The 25,896-nt window shown below is 52.5% G+C and overlaps 2 protein-coding genes across 2 annotated transcripts in view; one reads left to right on the top strand and one right to left on the bottom strand.

The window, feature by feature from the left end:
• Window positions 1-10,769, top strand: part of CNNM3 (cyclin and CBS domain divalent metal cation transport mediator 3) — a gene marked incomplete at its 5' end in the record, with an annotated part of 20,910 nt that extends 10,141 nt beyond the window's left edge. The window contains 7 exons of the mRNA XM_006773091.2: window positions 2,347-2,490; window positions 3,450-3,599; window positions 4,007-4,176; window positions 4,338-4,434; window positions 4,802-4,935; window positions 5,280-5,418; window positions 8,520-10,769. Coding sequence (XP_006773154.2) covers window positions 2,347-2,490; window positions 3,450-3,599; window positions 4,007-4,176; window positions 4,338-4,434; window positions 4,802-4,935; window positions 5,280-5,418; window positions 8,520-8,584 — 899 coding nt within the window. The remainder of the gene's footprint in view (window positions 1-2,346; window positions 2,491-3,449; window positions 3,600-4,006; window positions 4,177-4,337; window positions 4,435-4,801; window positions 4,936-5,279; window positions 5,419-8,519) is intronic.
• Window positions 10,770-18,224: 7,455 nt separating this feature from the next.
• Window positions 18,225-24,342, bottom strand: ANKRD23 (ankyrin repeat domain 23). Its single transcript, XM_006773071.2, has 10 exons — window positions 24,273-24,342; window positions 23,056-23,202; window positions 22,756-22,892; window positions 22,268-22,271; window positions 22,039-22,158; window positions 21,673-21,771; window positions 21,491-21,589; window positions 21,278-21,376; window positions 20,873-20,971; window positions 18,225-20,792 (listed from the first exon to the last, which is right to left on the bottom strand). Exons 1-10 carry the CDS (start codon window positions 24,297-24,299, stop codon window positions 20,697-20,699), a joined length of 927 nt encoding a protein of 308 aa, XP_006773134.1. The 5' UTR covers window positions 24,300-24,342; the 3' UTR covers window positions 18,225-20,696.
• Window positions 24,343-25,896: the final 1,554 nt, after the last annotated feature.

Genomic DNA, 25,896 nt, shown 5'->3' with positions numbered 1-25,896 from the left:
GCAGTCAGGCTGTGCTCACAATTGATGGCATCTGAGGTTTGATGAGTTACAGCAAGTGTTATCTTTTATTCTTTTACAGCCTCATTCCTTTCTTGATCATCCTGCTAGTGGTTTTCTACTAATAATAATACAGTAACTAGAGGCCCAGTGCATGAAATTCATTCACGGGTAAGGTCCCTAGGCCTGGCCGGCGATCAGGGCCTTCTGGCTGCTGGCCAGGGCCTTCCTTCATTTTGCGCCACCCCTGGTGGTCAGCGCATGTCATAGTGAGCAATCAAACTCCTGGTCTCCTGGTCAGACTCTGTAGGGGACACTTTGCATATTAGCCTTTTATGTGGATAGATAGATAGATAGATAGATAGATGATAGGTAGATATAAGTAGATAGATAGCTTTTGCTTGAGTCTTCACATTTGTATTCCATCCAGCTTTGTGGCAGAGGTCCAGACCTGGGGGTGGGGTGGGTGGGGGGCATGGATGCTGCAGGAATGGGGCACGCATGCCTAATGGAGATCCACAGAGCATGTTTCTAAACTCAACACATAGAATTGTGATTAAGCCGAGGTGTAGAAAGGATGATTCACACAAAGAAGGGAACTTGACTTCTTGCTTTACCAAAAGATTCTTGAAGCAAATACCCTCTTTACATGCAAGCCCAGGCAGCTTTCCCCCAGGCCAGCCGTTCTCACTAGTAACGGAGAAGGGCGTGGTGGAGACCAGTCTGCTCTGGGCCCAGGACCTGCACAGCCCAGTTGCCACCACCCATGTGTGGCTCCTGAACCCTGGAGAGGTAACTAGTCTGAACTGAGATGTGCTATAAATGCAGACAGACACACAGCAGACTTCAAAGACTCGCACAAAAAAGTAAAACATCTATTAATGTATATTGATTGCATGTCAAAGTGGCATTTTAGCTATATTGGCTTAAAACAATAGAGTATCAGTTTATTTCACCTGGGTCTTTTTTTTTTTTAATGTAGCTACTCAAAAATTTGAAATTACCTGTGTGGCTTGCATTGTTTTCTCTTGTGCATGTATTCAGTTTTATAGACGAAGAGCGCTTAGCTAAGGCAGAGTGAGCTCCTGACGGTTTCCCAACACGCCCGACACTCAGAAAGTGTGGGATTTTTTTCAAGTTTACATTTCCTTATTAAACAAATAGGTAACAGAGAGAAGAGGAAGGGGAAGCTCCCACACAGATCCCCTGGATAACTTTCATAGACCTTGGCTTCTGGAAAGAAGGGCAGATTTCAGAACTGGGAAATCGGCCCGAGGAGGGTCAGGCTGGAGGTCCTCTCTCGACTCCACTTAGCCGTCCTGGGGAGCCTCCATTTCTGGAGTTGGTGCCTTGTGTCCACAGTTTATCTGATGCATTCATGGCGAAGCCACATTGACAGCATGAGCTGCACAGACCTGGGGCTGACTCTGGCTTGGGGGGCCCTGTGCCGGGGAGTGCAGTGTCTGGGGTTCGGTTCCTCCCATGTGAGGTGAGGCCAGTCCTCATGAGCATGTTGAGAATCTTCAGTAAGAACCCAGCTCTAGCTGGTTTGGCTCAGTGGATAGACCATTGGCCTGTGGACTAAAGGGTCCTGGGTTCGATTCCTGTCAAGGACACATGCTGGGGTTGTATCCTGGGGTCTTTCTCAGCATCTGCTAGGGTTCAAGAAATCTGGAAAAGGGGCTGTGCATACATTAATAAAGAGGCTAGAGAAGAAATATGAATTTGGAAGGCATTTTGGGGGAGCCAGAGGAGGCTTAGTTCTAGTTAACTAAGTTCCCCAAATCTCCGGACCCAGGGCTTTTTATTCCCACATTTTGCCCTATAGCAAAGCAGATATACATATCAAAGGTAAGGTTTGGTAAGCAGTTAAAAGATTATCATGTTGGGGCAGTGGTCAGCAAACTGCGGTATATATATATATATATATATATATCTCAAAGGTAAGGTTTGGTAAACAATAAAGTATTATCAGTTTGGTGAGCTGCCCTGAGCTATCTGGCAGCAGGCAATAACATGCAGATTTTCAGCCCTGCTGAAGCCCCAAGGTTCATCACCTTTTGATGAACTTGCATTTATGACCTGCTAGAATTAGCCTCTAGCAGTTGTAGGCTTGATTCCCCAGTAGGGGGCATGCAGGAGGCAGCCAATAGATGATTCTGTCTCCTCATTGATGTTTCTATCTCTCCCCACCTTCCTCTCTGAAATCAATAAAAATATATTAAAAAAAAAAAAAAAACCAGAAAAGTCACACCCAGTGCTTGGTGGGTATTGGGACACAAACATCAGTGTCTGTCCTGCGGGCTTATGCAGGGCGGAACCCTGTCACATGCACGTCCCCTCCTCTAGGGAAGTCCCACCTGGCCATCGTGCAGAAGGTGAACAACGAGGGGGAAGGGGACCCCTTCTACGAGGTCCTGGGCCTGGTCACCCTGGAAGACGTCATTGAGGAGATCATCAAGTCCGAGATCCTGGACGAGTCCGAGGACTACCGTGAGTCTCGCCTCCTGGCAGCTTTTTGGCTCAGCCGGCCTGGGGCTCCCTGAGGTGTGTGCTGCAGTTCCAGGGCATGCCGAGCTGTTCCCCCCGTTCTTCCCCTGCGTGGACCAGTGTTGCCCCTCATAGGAGAGCCCCCTTCTGGGGGGCAGAGCCATGGCGCCCGTCCACCCATGGCCTTGCAGCTCCAGCGCTTGCTGGGGCGCCGCTTGCTTCTTCCACCTGAGGGGCCTCTGTCCTGATGGGCGTTTCCAAGCCTCTCTCCTCCTCACTCCTTTTGCTTCTCAGGTGGTTTGTACAGTGTCTCCTCAAACTTGTTCTTCACTAAGAACCTGTCCTTGACTAAGAGGGTCTTCCCAGAACGTGTCCCTGGGGCCCGTGGTTGTGTCTTAGGAGCATCTGCCTCTCAGGAGGTGACAGGTCTGCAGGATGGACATAGGGCCCTTGCTCAGTGGCTGGGGCCTCCCATGGCACTGGGAACACAGTGCCTGTGTGTGCTGTCAGGAGAACTGCTTTGCCCGTGATGCGTCCCATCCGGCAGCATCTTTAGTTTCATTCCTTGGGCTGCTCCAGGCTCAGAGCGACTAGTGAGCTGCCACCGGCTAGCACCAGGGGTCCTCCAATGCCTGCTTTCCGGCGAGTGGTCTTCTAATGACCATACATGCTTGTCACTTTGCTTCTGTCAGTCTTGTCAGCAGTATCTTCTCCCGCCTCCAAGGAGAGGTACTTTCTCGGGGTGTGGCTGCACGTAGGCCTCTAGCTCTCTGTCCTTCAGCACCAGGATTACTGTGTGGTGGGAATGACAACCGGGCACCATCCAAGGGTGTGTCCTGGGGGCTCCGAGGTGTCTCCCAGGAGCCCCCTGGCTTGTGGAGGGTTGCAGACAACATGCCCCTTGATTTAGTCACGTTGGCAGGAGGGCTGCGGGTGCCTAAGCTGCCTTCTCGCCATCCCAGGAGACACCATGGTGAGGAAGAAGCCTGCTGCTCTCAGTGTCCCTCTCAGGCGGAAAGAGGAATTCTCCTTGTTCAAGGTGTCTGACAATGAGTATAAAGTGAAAATCTCGCCTCAGCTGCTCTTGGCCACCCAACGCTTCCTTTCCCGAGGTGAGGATGAGGGTGGTTCTCGTCCCCACCCTCTCGCTTACCAGTCCAGGGTGTCAGGAGACCCCGGGCAGCCCCTGCCTCCCCATCCCAGGAAGCAGGAGAGTGTCCGGGAGCACCTCTGCTCCTCCTGGCTGTCCTGGCAGCAGAGACACCTGCTGGACCCTCTCAGGTCATCCAAGGGGACTGCCCTGCTCCACCCAACATCCAAAAGCAGGGCCAGGCTGCTGCCGCCTGGGTGAGCCTCCACCAGGAAACCTTGGTGTGTGTGGCTGCCACATCCTCTTGTGTTGGGGAGGGGACTCGGCTCGAGGGCCAGCCAGGATCTTCCAGGTGGGCAGCAGGCGTTGGTGTGGTTACGCTGGCCGCTTAGGGCCCAGTGGACACTCTCTTCTCTCTGCCGCGGGCAGAGGTGGATGTGTTCAGCCCATTGCGAATCTCCGAGAAGGTCCTGTTGCACCTGCTGAGGCACCCCAGCGTCAACCAGGAGGTGAGGTTTGACCAGAGCAACCGCCTGGCTGCACACCATTACCTGTACCAGCGCAGCCGGCCGGTGGATTACTTCATCCTCATCCTGCAGGTAACAGGAGCCGGGCCAGGCCCCCACCGGGTCGGAGAGCAGGGAAGGGCCAGAGAGGGAGGCACATGGAGGTGCACCCTGGTAATCAGAGTGGGTGCCTTCTGCTGTGCTTCCTTCCGGCAGGAAGCGTAATGTGTGCGCATGTTTCTCTCCGCCTCCAGGGCAGGGTTGAGGTGGAGATCGGGAAGGAGGGCCTGAAGTTCGAGAACGGGGCGTTCACCTACTATGGCTTGTCTGCCCTGACAGCCCCATCCTCGGGTGAGCTGCAGCCCCACCCCGAGTGCAGACTGGGCTGGCTGAGGCTGGCTCCCTGCTGTGGCTGGTCCCTAGGACCAGGATTCTGCCCTTTTCTCCCTCCGGCGCTCGGCCCCTACAGGGTGGTCTGCTTCAGGACCTGCTGGACTTTCTCCTCTCGGGGTCGTGCGGGAAGGGGCAGTGTTTTTTCAGGGCTCGTCTGGGCTATCCCCTCCCATCCCTGTGACACCTTTCCCTGGAGGAAGCTGTTGGCCGTAGTCCCTCCCGGTGTGACTGTGGGGTGGCTCTGGAGGCTGTGCAGTTGTCCCCACCACGGTGGGCTGCCCGGCTCCCAGCAGGGCTTCCCATGACTGCTTGTTCCTCTCCCCAGTTCACCAGTCCCCCGTGTCCTCGCTCCAGTCCCTCTGCCATGACCCGCAGCCCGAGCCAGCTGACGGCACCCGCCTCTCCACGTATTGTCCTGACTACACCGTGCGGGCCCTCTCTGACCTGCAGTTCATCAAGGTTTGGACTGCTCATTGGTTCTGGCCTCAAACCAGCTTTGTGTCCCCAAAGGTTAGACCACCTGGTCACCAGTTTGTGTGAATTGAGAGTAAATTCCTAGGAAGTTGGTCTGAGATGTCCCAGAGCAAACCTTGAACTGGCTCTGCCTCTGACTGCTGCTCTGGGCCGAGGCACCGTTTCCTTCTGATCTTGAAGACACGGTGCTCAATTGCCCTTAGCCTGTGGCTCTTCCTTTCTCCTCATCCTGCCCAGTGTGACTCTCCCGCCTGGTCCAGGGCTTGTGGGCAGGAGGGGGTGGTATGAGCAGGCGCTTCACCTGCTCCGTGATGCGTTCTGTCCTCCAGGTCACGCGGCTACAGTACCTCAATGCACTCCTGGCCAGCCGAGCCCAGAACCTCCCACCGTCCCCTGAGAGCTTGGACCTCCAGGTCGTCCCAGGCAGCCAGACCCGGCTCCTCGGTGACAGGACGGCCACAGCAGCAGGTGAGCCCGGAGGCCACATTCTGCACGACAACCCAGAAGGCACGCGCCCTTCCGGGCCTTGCTGCTAGCGCACGCACACACCGGCTCTCTGCCCTGCGTTCTTCTCTCTTCCTCCCCTGTCTCCCCGGCCTCTCTTCTTGCTGTTTTTAATAGCTCGGATGGCCCCGAGCTCTGTAGACCAGCACGCACTTGAGCATATGAGGTCAGCATTTCCTCTTGAGAGCCTGTTAGGGGGTTGACTTCGGGGATAGTTGTCAAGTGGGAATAAGATCACATTCAGATGTGGTCATTTAGGACTAGGGTGAGTCACCCAGAGAGTCAGGTTTGGGTACCGGTGGCCCTGGCTCCGAAGGCGGGTGGCTGGTGCGCACATTCAGCTAGAAAGGCCCCGCTCACATCCGCCCTGGCTCCTCTGCGCAAGAAGCTTGTGTTGGAGGTATAGCTTTGTGATGTGAGATGGCAGACCCCACCCTCCCCAGGTGAGGAGGGCGGGTGCTGAGGAGCCGGTGAGAGGGGCTGTGGGAGGAGTGGCAGCACCTGGGAACCTTGCCCTTGTTAATCGAGAAGGTTCCTTTACTCTGAGCTCCTCCTGGGTTGGGGTCAGAGACGCTCCAGGGCGTGGCCTCCCTGGAGAAGTGCCCGGCTTCCCCAGGCTGCAGGCGGAAATGCCAGCTCGCCCCGCAGTGGGACCCTGAGCTCGCACTTCACTGGTCCTGACTCATCTGAGACCCCGTCCCTGAGGTTGGAGACGGGTAGTTACGCTCATTTTCCAGATGAACATTCGGAGGCTGGGAGCCTGTGGTGCCTCACAGAGAACAGCTCCGCCTGCTCAGATCGTGCCATAATACAGATACTTTCTGAGCCGTGAGGTGCAGGTGCCAGGGAAAGCAAACCCACCCTGGGCCGGGTTGCTAGCGTGTGGGCTGCCCAGGGCCCCTCCCAAATGAACACCCACGCCACCTCGGGGGCTGGTGAGCTCCTGGGACGGCCTTTGATTCTGTGACAGCCCTTGTTACACTGCCCTACTAGACTTGGTTCTCAGAACAAGTTTTTTCTGGAGCCTTTGGTTTTGGTTTTCTCGTGTGGGAGCCTTTCCCTGGCCCCATCCGCCACGCAGACTGTGTCAGCCCTTGTTACACTGCCCTACTAGACTTGGTTCTCAGAACAAGTTTTTTCTGGAGCCTTTGGTTTTGGTTTTCTCGTGTGGGAGCCTTTCCTGGCCCCATCCGCCACGCAGACTGTGTGTGTCGTGTTCAGAGTATAGACTTACGTCTAAGAAGGATGGTTTTCTCTTCATTTCGTCTTCTGCTGGATTTCCAAAGGTTTTTTAAGTCCTTTTCTGGCTTTTGCTGCTCGTAGTCAGTCCCCTCAGGGAGTAACTTATGGGGAGCCTGTGCGTCCTGTCCCCTTGGTAACGGACACCGTCCTGCTCTGGAGTCATACTGGGGGCCGTTTTCTCCCAAACGCGCTGACATTGCCCCTGTGAGGCGCACCCACTGTCCTGCTCCTGGCCTTGGCTCTCTGGCGTCTTGCTGCGGCCTCTGCCACCCTGGAGGGCTGACTCACTGTCACTCCACACATGGAGGCGTCATCTGCACTGCTTCAGGAGTGCGGTCAGAACCACTCCCAGAGGACACGCTTAGAAGCACGGTTATTTTTGACTGCCTGTGTAGCAGGGTCGGTAAAGTGGACAGAGGGTGGATCTGGCCCTTTGCCTGTTCTTGTAAATAAAGTTGTGTTTTGTTTTTTAAATATGTTTTTAGTGATTTTTGAGAGGGAGGGAGAGAGAGAAAGAGAAACATCGATTGGTTGCCTCCGCACGCCCCCGACATCCCAGGCATGTATCCTGACCAGGAATCGAACTGGCAACCTTTTGGTGCATGGGACGATGCTCAACTAACTGAGCCACACCGGCCAGGGCATGTATAAAGTTTTATTGGGACCCACTTGTTTGTTCACAGATTGTATGTGGCAGCCTTTAAGCTACAATAGTGGAGTCAAATTGTCACAGAGGCTATGTGACCTGCAAAACCTGAAAGTACTGGCCTTTTAAAAAAAATGTTTATATATTTTAATTGATTTCAGAGAGGAAGGGAGAGGGACAGAGAGAAAAACATAAGTGATAAGAGAGAATCATTGATTGGCTGCCTCCTGCGTGCCCCCTTCTGGGAATCGAGCCCGCAACCCAGGCATGTGCCCTTGACCGGAATCGAACTCAAGACCCTTCAGTCCACAGGCTGACGCTCTATCCACTGAGCTAGACTGGTTAGGGCAGAACTAACCTTTTACAGAAATAGTTTTCTGACCCCTGACCTGCATTTCACAGTACCTCCTCCACATTCAGCATTCACGGAACTGGACTTTCAAGGGAAAGCTCACTGAAGACTCCGTGTTCCCTGACCCTCTGTTCCAAGCAGCCGGACGCAGAGCGCATGCCCCTGCCTGGGCTCCTGCCCAGCAAGTGCCCGTCTCCTGGGTGCTGCGGGCGGAGGCTCTGCGGGTCCGGCTCCATAGCTTCTCCTCTCTTTCTCTCTGCTCTCTCCAGCCTGCCCCGTACACCTTTCCCTCTTTGGCACATTTGGAAACTGCAGTTGATAATTGACTGGATTAGTGAGCGTTTTTTGTTTTAAGAAAACACCAAGGTAAATACCTGCCCTTCCCCTGGCTTGGCTCTCCTTCCCCAGCTCTGCTGGGAGGCGCTCTGAACCCGCTTCCCCGGCCGGGGGCATTTCTCCATGGTGCGGGAGCCTCTCTGTCCCTTCTGCTGCTTTTCATTTCATTTCTCTGGAGACAGGAGGTCTCATGGCCCCCCGCCCCGCCGTGGGGACTAAAGCTCCTTCCAGGGCAGGCTCCCCCTGCCCAGCACACGGCCTCAGCCTCCTGTGGCCGGAACCCAGCCCCTGCTTTGCTGCCTCAGTGATGACCCTGTCCTCTAAGTGGTGTCTGTGAGGCCGTCAGGCCGACCGTTTTCCTAGCTAGTCACCCCCAGGCCTGCCTCGACACCCCTGAGGCGCCTCTGCCTGCCCTGCCCCTTCCTGTCCCCCAGAGGATCGTCACGCTTTCCGTCCTGGTAGTAATTCTCCTTTTCCTCTCTCCTCTAGGGTCCAACCACGGTGGGCCCAGCCTCCCAGCGGAGGAGAGCCCTGGGCGGAACCCAGGAGTGTAACTGCTTGCCAGGCAGCCCAGGCCTGGGAGCGGGCAAGCACGTGGGGAAGCAGAGAGCCCAGCCGCCCTCACCCCCTCGGCCACGTTTTAGAGGCCTAGGCGCAGGGCCGGAGCCCCTGCAGGCTGCCCCTCTAGAAATGGGGTTGGCGGCACCGCCCTCCAGGCCTGCTTCTGAAGGGATGGAAGGAAGGACACCGTGTCTCCGTGGCCAGGCCCAGCCTCCTCTGAGACGACCACGCCATGATGTGAGTGCGCGATCGCGGCCTTCCCGTGGCCGCGGCCTGTACTCGCTTTGCTTCTCTGTCAACCGGCTGCTGCTGGCAGCACTTTCTGAGCAACAAGAGCACCAGTGTCGGCTGGGGGTACAAACCCATGGCCTTGTCATGGCGAACTTGGCGGCTTCCCGACAGTGCCACGTCTCGGCACGCCCCAGCCTGTCCTTTGTGCCAAGCCTGGGAGCACCGTTCCTCACAAGTCGGTGCCACTAGTCCTGCCCCTCCCGTGGAGGTGGCTGGCTGACCCGGCGGAGCCCTGAGCAAGTCGCTGGCCCCGCGACAGGATGGCGGGGCCTGCGCCTCCCGCCACTCATCTGCCTGGGGGACGAAGAGCCTGGCCACGGAGTAGCTTCCTGCCAGCCGTCCTCACCCCCCCAGGCCACATTCTGTGTTGTAACGAGAGGTCGTGTGTGAGAGGAAGGGCTCTGCTGTGCCCCATCCTTTCTTCATGGTCAGATCCCAGGAAGAGGAACCAACTACCAGACCGATTTCACGCCTTCCTCCTGGGCTTCCGGTGGGTGGGCGGGCTGTGGGGCTGGGAGTGCGTGGAGAGCCGTGAGGGAGGGAGGGTTGGATAAGGGCCAGGTGGATCCCTGCCACCTTTCTTTTAAAAAACATGAGGTTTCTGTCTCTGAAACATTTCAAGCTTTTGCCTGTTTCCTGTCCCTCGCTATGGGTTCTAGAGAATCGGGAGCAACAAGATTCTCTCTTGGTTGTTTGTCTTTTCCTTCCTGTTTATTTACCGTCCACGGTTCAGCTGCGCGGAAGCAGGCAGCACAGGGGCCTAGGGTCTTAGAGCGGGAGGGCACGGAGGGTTTCTGGAGCCTTTCTCAGAGGAATCTGGCCGAGAGGCTCCTTATAAGGTCAGAGGGTGGCCTGCTTGCCGAGAAGCTGTTCTCTAGGAATTCACCCCCAGAGCAGAGTCCGGGTGGGAAACGGCCGGTCAGGCCGTAATTCTGTGTCTATAATGCCGACGGGGTGCCTGGGGGTGAGCTTGCTGGTATCAGTCTGCCTGTGCAAGTTGCAGAACCTGCTGACGACATTGAGGACTGAACTGTACAGTCACCTCTCTCCAGAACAGGGTTCCCCACCTGGGCTGCAGTTAGAATCACCCGGCAAATTAAACAAACCGAGGCTGTAATGGGGCTGATGTCAGGATTTTAGTTTTGAAATAACTTTAGATTCACAGTAGAGGTCCACGTACCCTTCATCTGGCTTCCCCTCATGTTAACGTCTTACATCACCTCAGTACCTTTATCAAAACTAAAAGTTAACACTGGTACAGAAATAACTAAATCAGTTTTTCTAATGTCCTTTCTCAGTTGCAGGATCCATTCCAGGGTACCAATTTAGAGCTGTTACTTATTTTCTACCTATTTGTTTTGAAATTACAGATTCATAGGAATTTGCAAAGATAGAGGTACCCTTCACCCTGCTTTCCTCCGTGGCTACATCTTAGTTATAATACAGTATCTAACCAGGAATGGACACTGGGCAGTGAGGATGGTTTGTTATATATCATCTCATGTGTAGCTTTGTGTGACCGCCGCTACAGTCTGCACACAACTGTCCCATTGCCATCAGCATCTCCCTCTAACTACCCTTTTAGAGCCACACTCCTCCCCCCCCGCCCCCCCAGCCGCCATCCCTAATCCCTGGCAACCCCTGATCTGTTTGTCATCTCCAGTTTTGTCATTTCAAGAATGTATAAATGGGTTGAAAAATCTGTAACTGTTGGGATTGGGCTTTCTCAGCATATACTCTGGTATTCATCCAGGTGGCTGTGGGGCCCACAGTTCGTCCCCTCGGGTGGTTGCGTGGTTTCCGTGGTGTGCTCGTTCTAGTTACGGACATGGGGGTGGTTTCCAGTTTTTGGCTATCCCGAATAAAGCTGCTATAACATTCATCACAGGTGTTTGTGTAAATGTTGGTTTCTTCCTCTGAGATAAATGTCCAGTAGTACAATCGCTAGATTACATGGTCACTGCGTGTTTTGTTTTTAAAAATTGACAAACTTCTGGAGTGGCCGCACCATTTTACATCTCCACCCGCAACGTGTGTGACCCAGTTTCTCCGAATCCGTGCCAGCGTGTCGTATTGTCACGTTTAGCCATTCTGGTAGGTATGTTGTGACATCTCGTTGTGGTTTTTATTTGCATTGAGAGAATGGCTAATGTGTATCTTTTCATATGCTTATTCACTCCATGAAATATCTGTTCATGTCTTTTGCCCATTTTCTAATTGGATTGTTTAATTTTTTTTTACTGTTGAGTTTTGTTAATGTTTTTAAAAGTATATTTTCATTTATTTCAGTGAGGAAGGGAGGAGAGAGAGAGAGAAACATCAGTGAAGAGAGAGAATCACTGATTGGCTGCCTCCTGTGTGCCCTGACTGGAAATTGAACCGTGACCTCCTGATTAATGGGTTGATGCCAAACCACTGAACTACACTTGCCGGGCTGCTGTTGAGTTTTATGAGTTCTTAATATATATTCTAAATACTAGTCCTTTTTTAAGGTTTTGGTTTACAAATAGCTTATTTTTTCCTCCTCTAAACAGCATATTTTACAGAGCAAACATTTTTAATTTTGATAAAGTCCCGTTCACAGATTTTTTTTCTCTTAATGATTTGCTTTTGATGACATGGCTAAGAATCTGCCTCCTGCCAGATACTGAAGATTGTTTCCTATGTTTTCTAAACTTTATAGATTTGTTTTACATTTAAGTCTGTGATCCATTTTGAGTTAATTTTTGTATAAGGTATGACATTCTGGTCAAGGTTCTTTTCTCAATTTGCATTTTACTGTTTACTGATGAGATTGAGTGTCTTTTTATGTGTTGATGGGCAATTCATGTTTTCTTTTCTGGGAAATGCCTGTTATATCTTTTGTCCTTTTTTTATTTTTAATACGATTTTATTAGTTTTTTAGAGAGAGAAGAAGGGAGAGGTGTAGTATGATAGAAACATCAATGATAGAGAAACATCACTGATAGGCTGCCTCCTGCACCAAGCCAGCAACCTGGTCATGTGCCCTGACCGGGAATCAAACCAGTGATCTCTTGGTCCTGGGCCAAAGCTCAGCCACTGAGCCACACCAGCTGGGCTCTTTTGCCCTATTTCCATTGAGTTTGTATTTTTCTTATTTATTCATGAGTTCTTTATGTGTCCTGGGTTCTAATCATTTGTAGAATAAATGTGCTGCAAAAAGTTCTCTGTTTGTTGTAGTTTATCATTCTACTTATTACATCTTTTGATAGTCATTCTTAATTTTTCTGCAGTCAGTCTTACCAAATATTTTCTTTTATGGGTTGTATTTTGTGTCTTGATAAATCCTTTTCTACCCTCTTGTCATAAAAATATTTTTCTACATTATCTATATACATGCACCCACACACACATGCATTTAAATGTTTAACCCACCAAAAATTGATATGTGTATGCACTATTCAATTTCCTTTATTTTCCCCCAAATGGATATAACCAAGTGTTCAAATCCTACATATTGAGAAGCACATCTTTCTTCTCCTCTCTGTAATGCCATCTGTCATAAATCAGATGTTCACATATGTACTGATTTGGTATCTTGCAACATTACTATTTTTTTCCTAATAATTTTATGGTGGCATCTTTAGGTTTTCTATATAGTATCATGCCATCTACAAATAGGGACAGTTTAACTTCCCAGTTTGGATGCCTTTTATTTTTCTTGCCTATTTGCTCTGGCGAGGACTTCAAATACTATGGCGAGTAACAATGGTGAGGCATCTTTTCCTTATTCCTCATCTTAGGAGAAAAGCTGTCAGTTTCCCACCATTGACTGATATTGGCTGAGGGTTTGTCAGGACTGGTCTTTATTATGTGAGGTACTTCTGTACCCATTTTATTGAATGTTTTAATCATTAATGGATGTTGGGTCTTTTCAAATGCTTTGTCTACATTTATTAATATATGACTTATTTTGTAAATTTAGTGTATTATTACATCGATGATTTGCATGTGTTGAACCATCCTTCTGTCACAGGAATGAACCCTACTTGATCATAATGTATATGATCCTTTTAATGTTTTGTTTTATTTGATTTGCTAGGATTTTGTTTAGGGTTTTTGCATCTATGCTCAGCAGAGATATTGGTCTGTAGTTTTCTTCTTTTGCGTTGTTCTTGCTTGGTTTTGGTGTCAGGGTAATGTTGGCCTCATAAAATGAGGAAGTTTCTCTTCAATTTTTTGGGAAGAATTGGAGGAAGAATATTCTCTGAGTAGAAAATATTTGGGTAGAAAAGCCATCTGGTCCTGGGCTTTTGTTAATTTTGAGGGAGGTGTGTGGTTTTTTTTGTTTTAATTTTGTTACCAGTGATTGGTCTATTTAGGGTTTCCAGTACCTCATGATTTGGTCTAGGGTGGTTATATATTTTAAAGAATTTGTCTATTTCTTCTACGTTATTGAATTTGGTGGCATATAACCTTTCATAGTATCTATCTAATCTATCTATCTATCTATCTATCTATCTATTTATCTATCTATCTAATCTATCTAGAACCCTAAGCGACCAGTCAACCATTTGACTAGTCGCTATGATGCACACTGACCACCAGGGGGCAGATGCTCAACGCAGGAGCTGCCCCCTGGTGGTCAATGTGCTCCCACAGCAAGAACACTGCTCAATGAGCTTATTGAGCGGCGGCGGCGACTGCAGGCACAGCGGAGCCGGGATGAGTGGGAGCGGTGCGGTGCCCAGCCTGGGCTTGGGCTCCTCCCTGGCCGTCTGCCGCTTCTAGCACTACATCCCTCGGGGGATGTCAGACTGCCGGGGATCGGGAAACCAGCAGTCCAACATCCCCCAAGGGGTCCTGGATTGCAAGAGGGCTCAGGTCAGGGTGAGGGACCCCACTAGTGCACAAATCCGTGCACCAGGCCTCTAGTATATATATGTATATATATACCTAAGCAACCATTCGACCATTCGACTTTTCAACTGGTAGCTATGATGCGCACTGACCACCAGGGGTCAGACAGTCAACACAGGAGCTGCTGAGCTTCAGTGACTTGGCAGCTGCGGTTCTCAGGTGATGCACCTGGAACCAGAGAGGAGGGAGCCCGATTCCAGGGTGCATCGCCTGAGAACCGCCCTCACAATTTGGGACCCCTCGGGGGGTGACGGAGAGTCAGTTTTGGCCCGATCCCTGCAGGCCAGGCCGACAGACTCCACTGGTGCACAAATCCATGCACTGGGCCTCTAGTTCTTCTATAATACTTGTATATCTGTTGTGTTCATTGTAACATCTCTTTCATTTAAGATTTTATTGAGTCTTTTCTCTTGTTTCCATAATTTAGCCAGAAATTTGACAATTTTATTCTATTTCTTTTTGTTCTCTATTTCATTTATTTTCACTCTAGTTTTTATTTCCTTCCTTCTGACTGTGCTTTTCTTTTTTTAAAATTCTTTGAGGTTTAATGTTAGATTATTTGAGTTTTTTTCATGTTTCTTGAGATAGGCCTGTAATGCATAATCTTCCCTTTTAGAGCCACTTTGCTGCATCCCAAATATTTTGGTGTGTTATATTGTCATTTTCATTTGTCTCTTAGGTATCTTTTTTTTACAAAAAAATATATTTTTATTAATTTCAGAGAGGAAGGGAGAGGGAGAAAGAAACATCAGTGATGAGAGTCATTGATCAGCGGTCTCCTGCACACTCCACACTGGGGATCGAGCCCACAACCCGGGCATGTGCCCTGACAGAATGGAACTGTGACCTCCTGGTTCATAGATTGACACTCAACCACTGAGCCTCACTGGCTGGGCTGGGTGCATATATATTGATCAGTGTTAATTCCTAATTAATTGTCTCCTTTATCATTATACTATCTATTTTTGGTCTCTAATAACCTGTTTGTTAGTCTTCACCCAAGGATATTTTTCCATTGATTTAGAGAAAGAGCGAAAGGGAAGGGGAGAGTGAGAGAAAAACATGGATGTGAGAGACACGTTGATTGGTTGCCTCCCGTACTTTCCCCGACCGGGGCTAGGGATCAAGCCTGCAACCGAGGTACGAGGTACGTGCCTTTGACCAGAATTGAACCCACGACCCTTCAGTTCATGGGTTGATGCTCTATCTACTGAGCCAAACTGGCTAGAGCTCTAATAACTTTTTTATCTTGAAATCTGTTTTGTTTGATGTAAGTACAGCTACTCCCACTCTGGATGCCAGTGCTTGGAGGATCAAGGGTCTCCTGAAGGCAGCATAGAGTTGGGTCTTGTTTTTAATCCGTGCTGATACTCTGCCTTCTGATGGGTGAGTTCAGTGCATTTACGTCTGGGATGATTGCTGATTTGTGAGGACTCAGCTGCAGCCGTTTTATCCCGTGTCTTCTGTCTGCCTTTTAGCTTGGTGGTTGTCGTGTCTCAGCTCTGGAGCTGTTTTGTGGTTACCGTTGGGTTTATGTGAAATGAAAGTTCCACGCTTACCCTGGTTCTTTTCCTTCTGATCGCGGCTCCACTCAACTGTGTAAGTTCAGTTGTCCCCCCTTTAAGGGATCATCACAAAGCACCCCTTTTTATGATGTGCTCATTTCCAAATTGCAGTTATAGTCTCTCTTTCAAGTACCCTTTCCCCTTTAACCTTTATGTCATATTTGTTCAATACTATATTCTAAAACAGAGTTGCAATTTCTTCTATTTTTCTTCTTATTCAAAAGTTCTTATTGATTGATTTTAGAGAGAGAAAGAAACACAGATTTGTTATTCCACTTACTTACATATGTTCATTGGCTGACTCCCTGACTGGAATTGAACCCGCCGCCTTGGCATATCAAGACGATGCTCTAACCAACTGAGCTACCTGACCAGGGCTCAACAGTTTTAATACACGATCATCTCTTTGTTTCCGGTAGAAGAGCTCCTCTAAACATTTCTTGTAATGCAGGTCTTGTGGTGGTAAAGTTCCGCAGCTTTTGTTTGTCAGAAAAAGCCTTTTATTGCTTTATTTTAGCCTTCAGATCTAAAGGCTAACTTTGTTGGACATATTCTTGGCTGGTGGTTTCTCTTTAAATATTTTAAATGGAGGTCACGGTTCGATTCCCAGTCAAGACACATGCCCAGGTTGCGGACTCAATCCCCAATAGGGGGTATGCAGGAGGCAGCTGATCAGTGATACTCTCTCACCATTAATGTTCCTCTCCCTCCCCCTCCCCTCTCCCTCACCTGAATTCAATACAAATACAGTTTTTTTTAAAAAAGAGTAACCTAGAGTGACAGGAAACAAGCCCCCGCTGGGGCCTGAGGGCTGGTGGGTGACTGCAAAGGGGTGTGGGAGCGCAGTTTGGAAGATGTTCTCTTTTTTTGTTGTTTTTGTTTTGTGGTTGTAATTACATGGGAATATACATTTGTCAAAACTCATGTATTCTGAAAATGGTGCATTGTAACCGCATGCAAATTATACCTCAACTAAGTTGTTTTTTGGGTTTTTTTTTGTAAGAGTACATTTACTGGGTAACTTGCAGAGGTAGAAAAAGTAATTCCTAGAAGAAATGAGCTTAAGAAACAATTATAGAGGTAAAGGCAGGGCTGGTAGAGCTTGGGAGTGAGGAACCTAACAGTAACGTGGGGGGGGGGGTGGCGGGGAAGGTGGCAGGGAGAGGCACGCTGTGCTCCCAGGAGGGAGAGCCAGTGCAGTGGATTTGTAACAGGATAGAAGGCAGCAGGGCAGAATATTCACATTAAAGACAACGTGAGCTCTGTTCGCTTCTTGAATTTGAGGGTCCAGCCCTTTGATAGGTTTGGTGAGTTCTCCTCAGTTATTTGGTTGAATCAGCCTGTTCCCTCTGCTCGTCTCTTCTCTGGTATTCCGTGCCCTTGTCGCTCTCTAATGGAGGCAGGAGGTTCTCGTCGGGTTCTTTCATTGTTTCACACTCAGTGCTCTTCCACCGGAGTCACTTCTAGATTTCTATCGTTGAGCCCCCAATTCTGTCTTCCATGTGGTCTGCTCTTTCCCATCTTTCTAATTCATTCTTCAGCTCCAGAATTTCTGGTATGTTTCTTTTTATAGTTTCAGTCTCTCTGATAAAGTTCTTTCATTTGTAGATTTTATTCCTTGGCTCATTGAACTGCCTGAGTTTTTTCATAATTGCAATCCTGAATTCTGTCATTTAAATATAGTCTTCAGTTGTCTTGGAGTTTGTTTCTAGAGACTTTTCCTTCTGAGCTACCTTGTCGCTGTGGTTATTCATGGTGCTTGATGGGTGGGTTGTTCTCTGCCTGGGCACGCAAGTCCGTGAACTCCTAGGAACGGTTTTGCTCACAACTCTGCAGGTCGGTAAGTATAGGTCTTTCTCTTGTTTTCCACTAGATGGTGCTATATTGCAAGTTTTCGTTCTTTTACCTGCTCTACTGGCACCTGGGACCTCGGGGCAGCGTTGCCTGTCATGGAAAATGCCCCGTGTTTCCCAAGGAGTTTGGTGACCCCTCCGTGGGTTTCCTCAGTCTCGGTACCATTCTGATGGGCTGTTGGGCTCCGGGCCTGTGAGTCCCCAGGGCTGCCTCTTTGTAACCAGAGGCTGCCATCTGAGGTGTCTCCACACCAGGTGCCACCATGATGGCTGGTAAGGGTGGGGGGAGGCGGGTTCACAAGTCTGAAGTTCTGCCTTCTTGCTAGTAATGGTGACCACCGGTCTGCTGCAGTGGCGACACTGCTGTGCCAGGTCGCAGCCCAGGTTAGCTGTAGTGGGAGCTGCTGCTCAGGCGGGAATGTCACGTGTGCCCATTCCACCCTTTGGACTGCCCCTGGCTCCTCCACTCCCGGGTGAGCTGGGCTGCAGCAGGTAGGGGCGGGCAGGTTTGAGTGTCTGCGGCTGCCACGTGGCTGTACCTCACCTCCGCCCTGTCACCCACGCAGGCGGCAGCGTGGCCTCTGCCCTCTGCTGTTGCGTGAGGGGAGCGGCCCGACTCCTTCCCGTTCTTGAATCAGCTGGGGCCATGGTGGGTGCCGACTGCATCTGTGGCCCCTCCCCGTCCTGCCTCCTCTGCTCCCACCCTCAGTGTCTCGTGTGCGGACCTCAGGTGTGTGTGTGGACGTTGACCAGGAATCCTCTTTTGTTAGTTGTCTGCCTGGTAACTTTTTTTAGCCTATAGATGTCCAGTTGCTCCAGCACCTTTGTCTCTCCTTCATGAATTAACCATTCGTGCACCATAAGTGCCTATGACTCAAGCAGCGGACCTTTTTAAATTAAATTCAAAATACCGTGGCAGTTAACTGGTTAAACCTTGCATCTTTGTAGAAAGTCACTTGGGCATTTGTGCCTATTTCTGGATTGTGTATTCTGTACTGTTGGTCTGCGTGTCTGTCAGTACCACACTGATTCCGGAGACTGCACACAGACACACCTCGTTTTATTGCGCTTCACCTTATTGCTCGCCACAGGTGCTGCATGGCCTACAAATGGAAGGCCAGACCTTCCACCAGCAAGGTTACAGTGTACTTTACTGCAGTGGTGTGGAACCAAACCTTTGCTATCTCCGACGTTTGCCTGTAATGAGTTCTGAAATCTGGTAGACTCCTTCCACTTTATTCTTTTTCAAAATTGATTTAGCTATAAGTTTAAAAATAATCTTATCTACCTCTGTAAAATATCTTCCTGGGGTTTTGGCAGGAACTGCATTAAATCTGTATATCAATTTGGGGAGAATTGAAATCATTGCTGTGTTGCATCTCGAAGTCCATGAACACCGTAAGTCTCCATTTAACTCTTGGTTGGTTTCATTCATTAGTGTTTTGTAGCTTTTGGCATATAAGTCCTTATGTATTTTGTTATATTTACAATTAAGTACTTTATTTTTAGAAGCAATTGTAAATGGTACTTTGTTTTATCCTCACCAAGGATATGGTTTATTGATTTTATTTTTTAATCCTCACCTTATTGATTTGAGAGAGAGGGGAAGAGAGAAATATTGATTGGTTGACTCCTGTATGCGTCCCGACTAGGAATGAAAACTGCAACCTAGTTAGGTGCCCTGACCGGGAATCGAACTGTAACCTTTGGGTGTGTAGGACACTCCAACCAACCGAGCCACCGGCCAGGGCAGTACTTAGGTTTTCATTGTGGTGATCACATGGTCATTGTTAATATGTGGAAATAGGTTTTTGTATGTTTACCTTATATCCTGAGATCTTGCCGAACTCTTATTCTAGTTGGTTTTGTGGGTTCTTTAGGATTCCTGTGTGGACCAGTGTGTGGTCTGCATGACAGTGCTAACACCTGGGTCCCACCCAGGGACTCTGATTGAGTTGTCTGGATAGTAGGACTTCTAAAGCTTTGCCTGTGATTCTAATAAGCAGCCAAAGGCTGAGAACCACTGCTTTTTGAACCTGTCCATCCATGAGTAGAGATGCCTTGAGCGTGAGGGCCAAGGGCCCAGACTGCCCAGTGTGCACAGGGCCTACCTCGCTGTCCGCTGTGGCGTGGTTAACAGGCTGGCCCCGGGCGTGATGGCCTCGCTGCTTCCAGCCCAGCACACACTAGACCGGATGGATGACCAGCCTATTTTAATGAACATATTGACGCGTATAAAAAGGTACTGTTGTCAGTTACTTAAGTGTCCCCGTTTTCTGGGCGGGGAGTCGTCTTCTCCATGGACTGGAGTCCCTGCTCCTCCCATGGCCCCAGCATCTGGTGAGTGCTGGCTCTGTCCCCCAGGGCAGGGGCTGCCAAGGGAAGGGAAGGTGTGGGCTCTAGTCGGCTTTTTCACACAATAAGAAGAGCCTTGGTCTTGGCCTGAGAAGGCCACCAGTTAGACAGAAGTAACTGCTTGGCACAGTGTCTGCCCAGGGGCCGCACATGTGGGAGGGAGGCCGGCCCTTCACCTTGGAGCTGCCCCTTGGCCTACAGCTCTCGGGTCAGGGCTGAGCTCCTCAAGGCTCACTTCCTGGCACTGCAGACCCAGCCCTGCCAGGAGCACGTCCACACCAGCACAACTGGAAGTGCCAGGGACAGCGGAAGGGGAGGGTCCATTTGGAGAGTGTGTGTGGAGTTGGGCCCTAAACGTGCGCCAGCCAGCTGCAGGGCAGGTGTGCTCCTCTGCTTCCCTTCACGCAGTGCTCAGAACCCGCGGTGCCTGCGGAGGTGGCAGAGGTGACAGCTGCAGGGTACGTATAAGCTCCAGTGCCAGGGCGGCATTGGCACCTGAGGCAAAGGAGGGTTACGGGCCACCACCCCAAAAGCTGAGTGGGCCACAAGCAACCCCAGCACCCAGGCGCTTCACCGTCACCAGGAGAGCTACCAGCTGACCCCTGCAGAGCAGCCTTTAGACAGCGGGCGCAGGTTCTCTCAGTACTGGCTCCAGCTCCTCAGTCTTGGGGCTCCTGTGGCAACCAGGCTGGCACTGGACTTCTGCAGTGGGGCCTCAGACCTGCTGAGCAGCCCCGTCCAGACCCGACACCAGAGCCACTCCAGACACCGGCTGACAGGAGCGGAGTCGCTGAGAGACCCACCCGCGGGCACTGGCAGCTGCGAAATTGCCACCCGGCAGGAAACGCCCGTGGGAGGGAGGGGACGAGCAGTCTCCTCGGAGGCCCCCTGGCACTGGGAAGCCCAGCGCGGCCCTGGGAGCTGGAGGCTGAGCTTCCTTGGCTTCGTGGCCACCCCGAGCTCCCAGCTCCACTGTCCCGTCTGGGCCTCCGGGTCCTGCTTCAGCCCTTCCTGGCTCAGGCCCTCGGGCAGCTGCTCTACCTGCGGGCCGGGCTGAGCTGACATGACTGCCTGCCCTGGAGGCCTGAGATCAGCACTGCAGACATGTGATGGGGAAACAGGGTGGACTGGTGGCTGAGCGGCGGCGGCGGGCGCTGTCGTCAGCACCGGCTGCGGGGATGCCCCTGGTAGGCCTGCAGAGCCTCCCGGATGGCCCGCTGCCAGTCGCGGGCCAGCTGCACGGGGGTCGCTGAAGCCTGGGAACGAGGTGGCTGGGTCAGTCCTCTCCCCTTAGCGCCCCCACCTGCCTTCCCGGGTGCGGGCTGCGGGGACTCACCTGGTTCCGCACGCCCAGCTGGGCTCCGTAGAGCAGCAGCACCTTCATGGCTCTGTAGTGGCCGTGCCGCACAGCCTCGTGTAGCGCTGTGTCTCCTTCCTGTCGAGAAGGGGGACATCGGTGCTCTCCCCCACAGGAACGCATCTCCGACTCGCAGGGACCCCGCTAGATGTGCAACCGGGGGAGCAGTGGGCAGCAGCAGCTCTTACTCGACTCACCCCCCGAATCTGTCCCCTGGGTCCCCTGCTCTGACTTCCCAGGGCGTGAGAGCAGCCCCACCTCGGTGCTCCCGTTGCTGCTTCTACCCTAAGCCCTCGTTTCACTGTCCCCAGCTTTATAAACGTATCCTCAAAAAAAGGGGACCTCCTCCTGCCTGAGCCGGAGCTGCCCCAAACAAGCGCCGACCTTGTCCTGCGCGTCAATGTGGGCCCCGCACGCGATGAGGTGCTCCAGGCACTCGCAGTGCCCCGTGCGCACGGCCACGTGCAGGGGGGTGCTCCAGATCTAAGGGCGCGAGGGACAGTGTCACTCCTGAGGGGCAGGCTTCGCCCCCACCCCAGGGCTGTGCTTCCTCCAGGAAGTCGGCCCCCAACAGGCCGCCCCCTGGCATGCCCTCACCTTGTCCCGTGCGTTGACCTGGGCTCCGTGGTTAAGCAGCTGTTTGAGGATGTCCAGGTGTCCCCCACGGCAGGCCCAGAACACAGGTGTCCTGTCCAGCTGCAAAACAAAAGCGCTGAAGTGTGAGGCACCGCATGCCGGCCCGGCCTCTGCTGGGAGGGGGAGCCTTCCCCGATTCTCACCAAGTCACGCGCATCCACAGCGGCCCCTGCCTCCAGCAGCTTGTTCACAAGCTGGCGGTGGCCCTTCAGGCAGGCCCAGTGCAAGGCCCTGCGGTGGAGCTGGTGGTGGAGACGGGAGGGGAAGCTGGGGGAACAGGGCCACCTCTAGAGTCCCACTCCCACCCCCACCCCATTCCCAGAGTTGGTGCCCTGCAGAGAGAGCTACCTGCTCCTTAATCATGCGAAGAGCCCCTCCCTCCCGGCTCGGGGGGCCCCTGGGATTTGTGTCCCATACAGAAAAGCCTGTGGTCCCCTAGGCTGGACTGGAGCACCCCGACGGCACTCCTGCAGCTGCTGAGCTGCTCTCCGATTCGCCTCCCTCGCTACCTTGTCGTGGGCATTGGGGTCCCCTCCGTCCGCCAGGTACTTGTCAATCAGGGCCTCCTGGTTCTCAGCCGCTGCCTTCAGGAACGCGTCGAGGTCCACGGGCCCTGGCTGGGCCTGGGGCTGGGCCTGGGGCTGGTGGGTTAGGGCCGAGAGCAAGTCAATTGCACACTGCAGGCTGCAGGGACGCCACTGCTTCACTGGTCACACCAAGTGGTCCCCACAGAGGCACTTGGCTTGTACAAATGACAGGTTTTCAAAAACTTATCTCAGTAGATTCTGGCCAGATAGCTGGTGGGGTGGGGGTTATGTGTTGACTTGTGCCCCCCACCCCCAGTTCATATGTTGGAAGTCCTGTTCCTCCAGAACCTCAGATGTGACCATATCTGTAACCATCACTGCAGCTGTCCTGCAGGTGAGGGCTCAGGTGCAGGTGGGCCCTAAGCCAGTGTAACTGGTGTCCTTACAGAAAGGGGACATTGGGAGCAGAGCCATGCACAGGGAGAAGGCCATGTGGACATGAGGCGGACGTCGGGTGCTATGGCCACAAGCAAGGGAACAGCATGATGGCCGCAGCCCCCAGGGGTTTGGGGGGCAGACCCGGCCTCCCCGACCTCAGACTTCAGAGCACAGGCAGGGCTCCCCCTCAGGCTGTGCAGCTGGGCAGTCGCTGCCACTCAGGCGTGGCTGGCAGTGCCCCTCTTCCCCAAGCCCTCCCACGGGTGCGGAAGCTCCTCGGGCTCAGGTGCCCTGGGGGGGACTCTGCGTTTCAATCGCTTTTCTCTTCGTCTCTGAACCAAGTTTTCCAAGTCAGCCAGATTCTCCAGGTTAATTCTGGAACTCTTAAATCTCTCAAGCTGGGGCAGAAGACAAAAACCATGCAGCCATCTGCCAGGGGACAGGCTTCTTCTCATCAGGCCTCTCCCGCCCGCCCACTGCAGAAGCACCAGCGCCCCGGCTGCCAGCACGCCCGCTCTCCAGGCCCTCCCGGCTCTGGGCCTGCCCACCCGCCTCACTCACTCTCCTCCTTTTCTCCTCTTCCTGCCTCTGCCTCTCCTGGGCCACGGCCTCATGGGGTCCCAGCCTCCAGTCTCCTGGCCAGCCTCCAGGATCAGGAATTCCATGTCCACATCCCAACACTTTCCTTCCTTCTCTTTCTCCACTTACCTGTAGGGACAGGGAACGGATGAAGAAGACAATTAGGAGCCGTCCTTTCCTTAGAGAGCCGAGCTGTGCAGTGGGGGGTCCGACAAGAGCTCACCCTTTTCAAAACTCTCGATGCAGGGTTGCTGCTGGCTCTCACCAACCCCGCCTGCCCTGCCCTGCCAGCAAGGGCACGGGATGGGGTGTGACCCCGTCTATTTATACTGCTGGGCTTGTGTCCAGGGGAGCTGGAGCACATGACACCTCAGCTTCCCTTGCATTCCTACCAGATCATGCCATACTGCCAGCCGACCCCGAGCTCAGGGCACAGGAGATGCCTCGGGGGGAGGGGGGACTTGAATTCCTGGGTTCCAGTCTTTGCTCATCACAAAGCTGCTTCATCAGTAAAAGGGGTAGAACTAGCACTCAGCTCAGCTCTGCTGGGGCAGAGCCCCCACACAGTGCTCCGCCCTGCCCGCCTGGCCCACCCCAGGCATCAGGAGCCAGGCGCACGGAGGACCGAGCGTGTAGAGGGAGAGGCTGGAATGGCAGGACAGCCGGGCCTGGGACTTCTGGGGCTCCAGCAACAGGGAACTGTATTCCCTTCCAGAGCAAACGCTGGCCACCTACACGTCTGGGGCCGCTGGGCACTGTGGTGCCAAAGTGTGTCCTAAAGTGCCACTGGGCTGCCGTTCCTCTCAGGCAGGGAACCAGAGAGCACCCTCCTCCCTCCCCACTGAGGCAGCCGGCCTCCGGCCGTTTCCAGAGCAGTGGATGTCCGGCAGCTGAGCTCAACCAAGACCCGGCTACAGCAGTGTTTTCCAAGACAACCTGCCATTTCCTGTTCCTCTTTAGCCATCACCATCCCTGTCGGGGCAAAACTCACTCCCCTCTAGGGTTTTCACGTCACTGCTTCCCTCTCTTGCTCTCTCACCACCCACAGGAGAACCAGCACACAGACCAGGGAACTGCCCGTTTCGGCTCTGAAAGCCCCATCCTCAGACACAGCAGCAGCTGCTGCCTCATTTTGCTGAGAAGGTCTGGGGGTACCCAGATGACTGGCTGCCCTCCTGCCCCTCTTCCCATGTCCTTACCAACTGCTGCACGCTGATGACATCCATGGTCCCCCCAGCTCTCCAAACCCCCAGTGAGAAGAGCTGAGCTGCCAGCCCTTTTATAGGCAAGCTGTCCCCTGGGGGCAGGCAGGGCGGGGCAGTGGCTTGCACCCGAGCCAGATGACTCTGTGGCTCTGTAATGCCCACCAAAATACCAGGGTGGGCCTGTAGCCGTGCAGGCAGGCAGGAGGAGCTGCTCTGAGGCAGGTGCATCCTCAGATACCCACTGCCCTGCACCTGTGCCACCCCCCTACCCACTCTGGAGCAATTCCACATAGACACGTGTCCTAGGGTGCCTGGGCCACTGGCCCGGATTCAGGGGGAAAGAGCTCCCACTTTACTAAGTCCAGACCCCACTTACAAAAAAGGGTCAAGTGTGAGCCCCCCCACTGCTGTAGGTCCGGCCGCCTGAGACCCTGAAAGGCCCAGCCCTACTGTCCTTGCGAAAGGCCAGATTCCCAGAGGGCCTGGGAACCCCCTGGCACCAACAGGAAGAAATCAGGCAGCAAGGGGTCTCCCAATGCCAAGGCTGCTGCCACTCTTGGTGGCTTCCTCCAAGGTGCCCTTCTCCCTCTCCATCGGGGGCCAAGTCCAGCCTGTTGCCAGCACCTCAGCCCTGGGAGACCCAGGCCCCACATGCAGGTCCCTACCAGACACTCTCCTGGAGTGGGACCTGGCTTTCCATGGGGAAGGCGAGACTGACATCGCTTCAGGTCCAAGTACATAACATTAACCGCTAATCCAGTCGCAAAGCAACCTGTCACCAGCCACAAAATCAAAGTTCCTAATAGTCCCTAAATGCCAGCATGCCCTTCAACCAGCCGGGCAAAAAACTCTGCCTTGACCTTTGAGAGGAAACCTGATAGCCAGTAAATAAGACTCCAGAATGGGAGTAACATGAGCAGAGATGACCAAATGAGAGGGAGGGGGATTTCGGGTCAAGGACGGCCCAGGCACCTCAGGGCTGCCAAGGTCCTACCCATGGCTGGCTAGCTAATTTGTAAGTCCTTGCCAGTTCTGAGACCAGATTTTTTAAAAAATAGTTACATCTTTTTTTAAAAAGTATGTTTTTATTGATTTTACAGAAAGCAAGGGGGAGGGATAGAGAGAGAGAAACATCTATGAGAGAGGAATATCATTAATTAGCTGCCTCCTGCACGCCCCCACAGGGGATCGAGCCACCAACCGGTGCATGTGCCCTGACCGGGAATCGAACCCTAACCACCTGGTTCACAGGTGGATGCTCAACCACCGAGCCACACTGGCTGGGCTGAGACCAGATTTTTAAGAAAATCTGTAAGCTTCAGGGTGTTCTGTCAAAGGTGCTTTCTTCCACAGCATTTCCGCCTTCATGAGGAAAGGCATCACGGGGGACTGGAAAACCATGTTTTTCCAGTGGCCCAGAATGAGCGCTTTGATGCCCACTACGCTGAGAAGATGGCAGGCTGCAACCTCAAGTTCCACACAGAGCTGTGAGTGGTGTTCATGGCACCGCTCCCCAGGGAGTGTGTGCGAGTGGCCCGACAGGGGCCTCAGGAATAAAGTACAGCTTGTGTTGAAAAAAAAAAAAAAGGTGCTTTCTTGTCTTTCCTTATGAGGAGGG

Source organism: Myotis davidii, unplaced genomic scaffold (genome assembly GCF_000327345.1).
Source record: "Myotis davidii unplaced genomic scaffold, ASM32734v1 scaffold1065, whole genome shotgun sequence".
In the NCBI taxonomy this organism is placed as follows: Eukaryota; Metazoa; Chordata; class Mammalia; order Chiroptera; family Vespertilionidae; genus Myotis; species Myotis davidii.
The sequence above is the reverse complement of the archived record's forward strand: the minus strand, read 5'-3'. Positions and strand labels throughout refer to the sequence as shown.

What these genes read in the sequence shown, in the direction of transcription:
- ANKRD23 (XM_006773071.2), bottom strand. Translation starts at nt 24,299, where the DNA reads ATGGATGTCATCAGCGTGCAGCAGTTG. An exon ending in AAGAGGAGAAAAGGAGGAGA is followed by an intron (nt 22,893 to 23,055) that starts GTGAGTGAGGCG and finishes CTTCTGCCCCAG; the next exon opens with CTTGAGAGATTTAAGAGTTC. An exon ending in ACCCCAATGCCCACGACAAG is followed by an intron (nt 21,772 to 22,038) that starts GTAGCGAGGGAG and finishes CTCCACCACCAG; the next exon opens with CTCCACCGCAGGGCCTTGCA.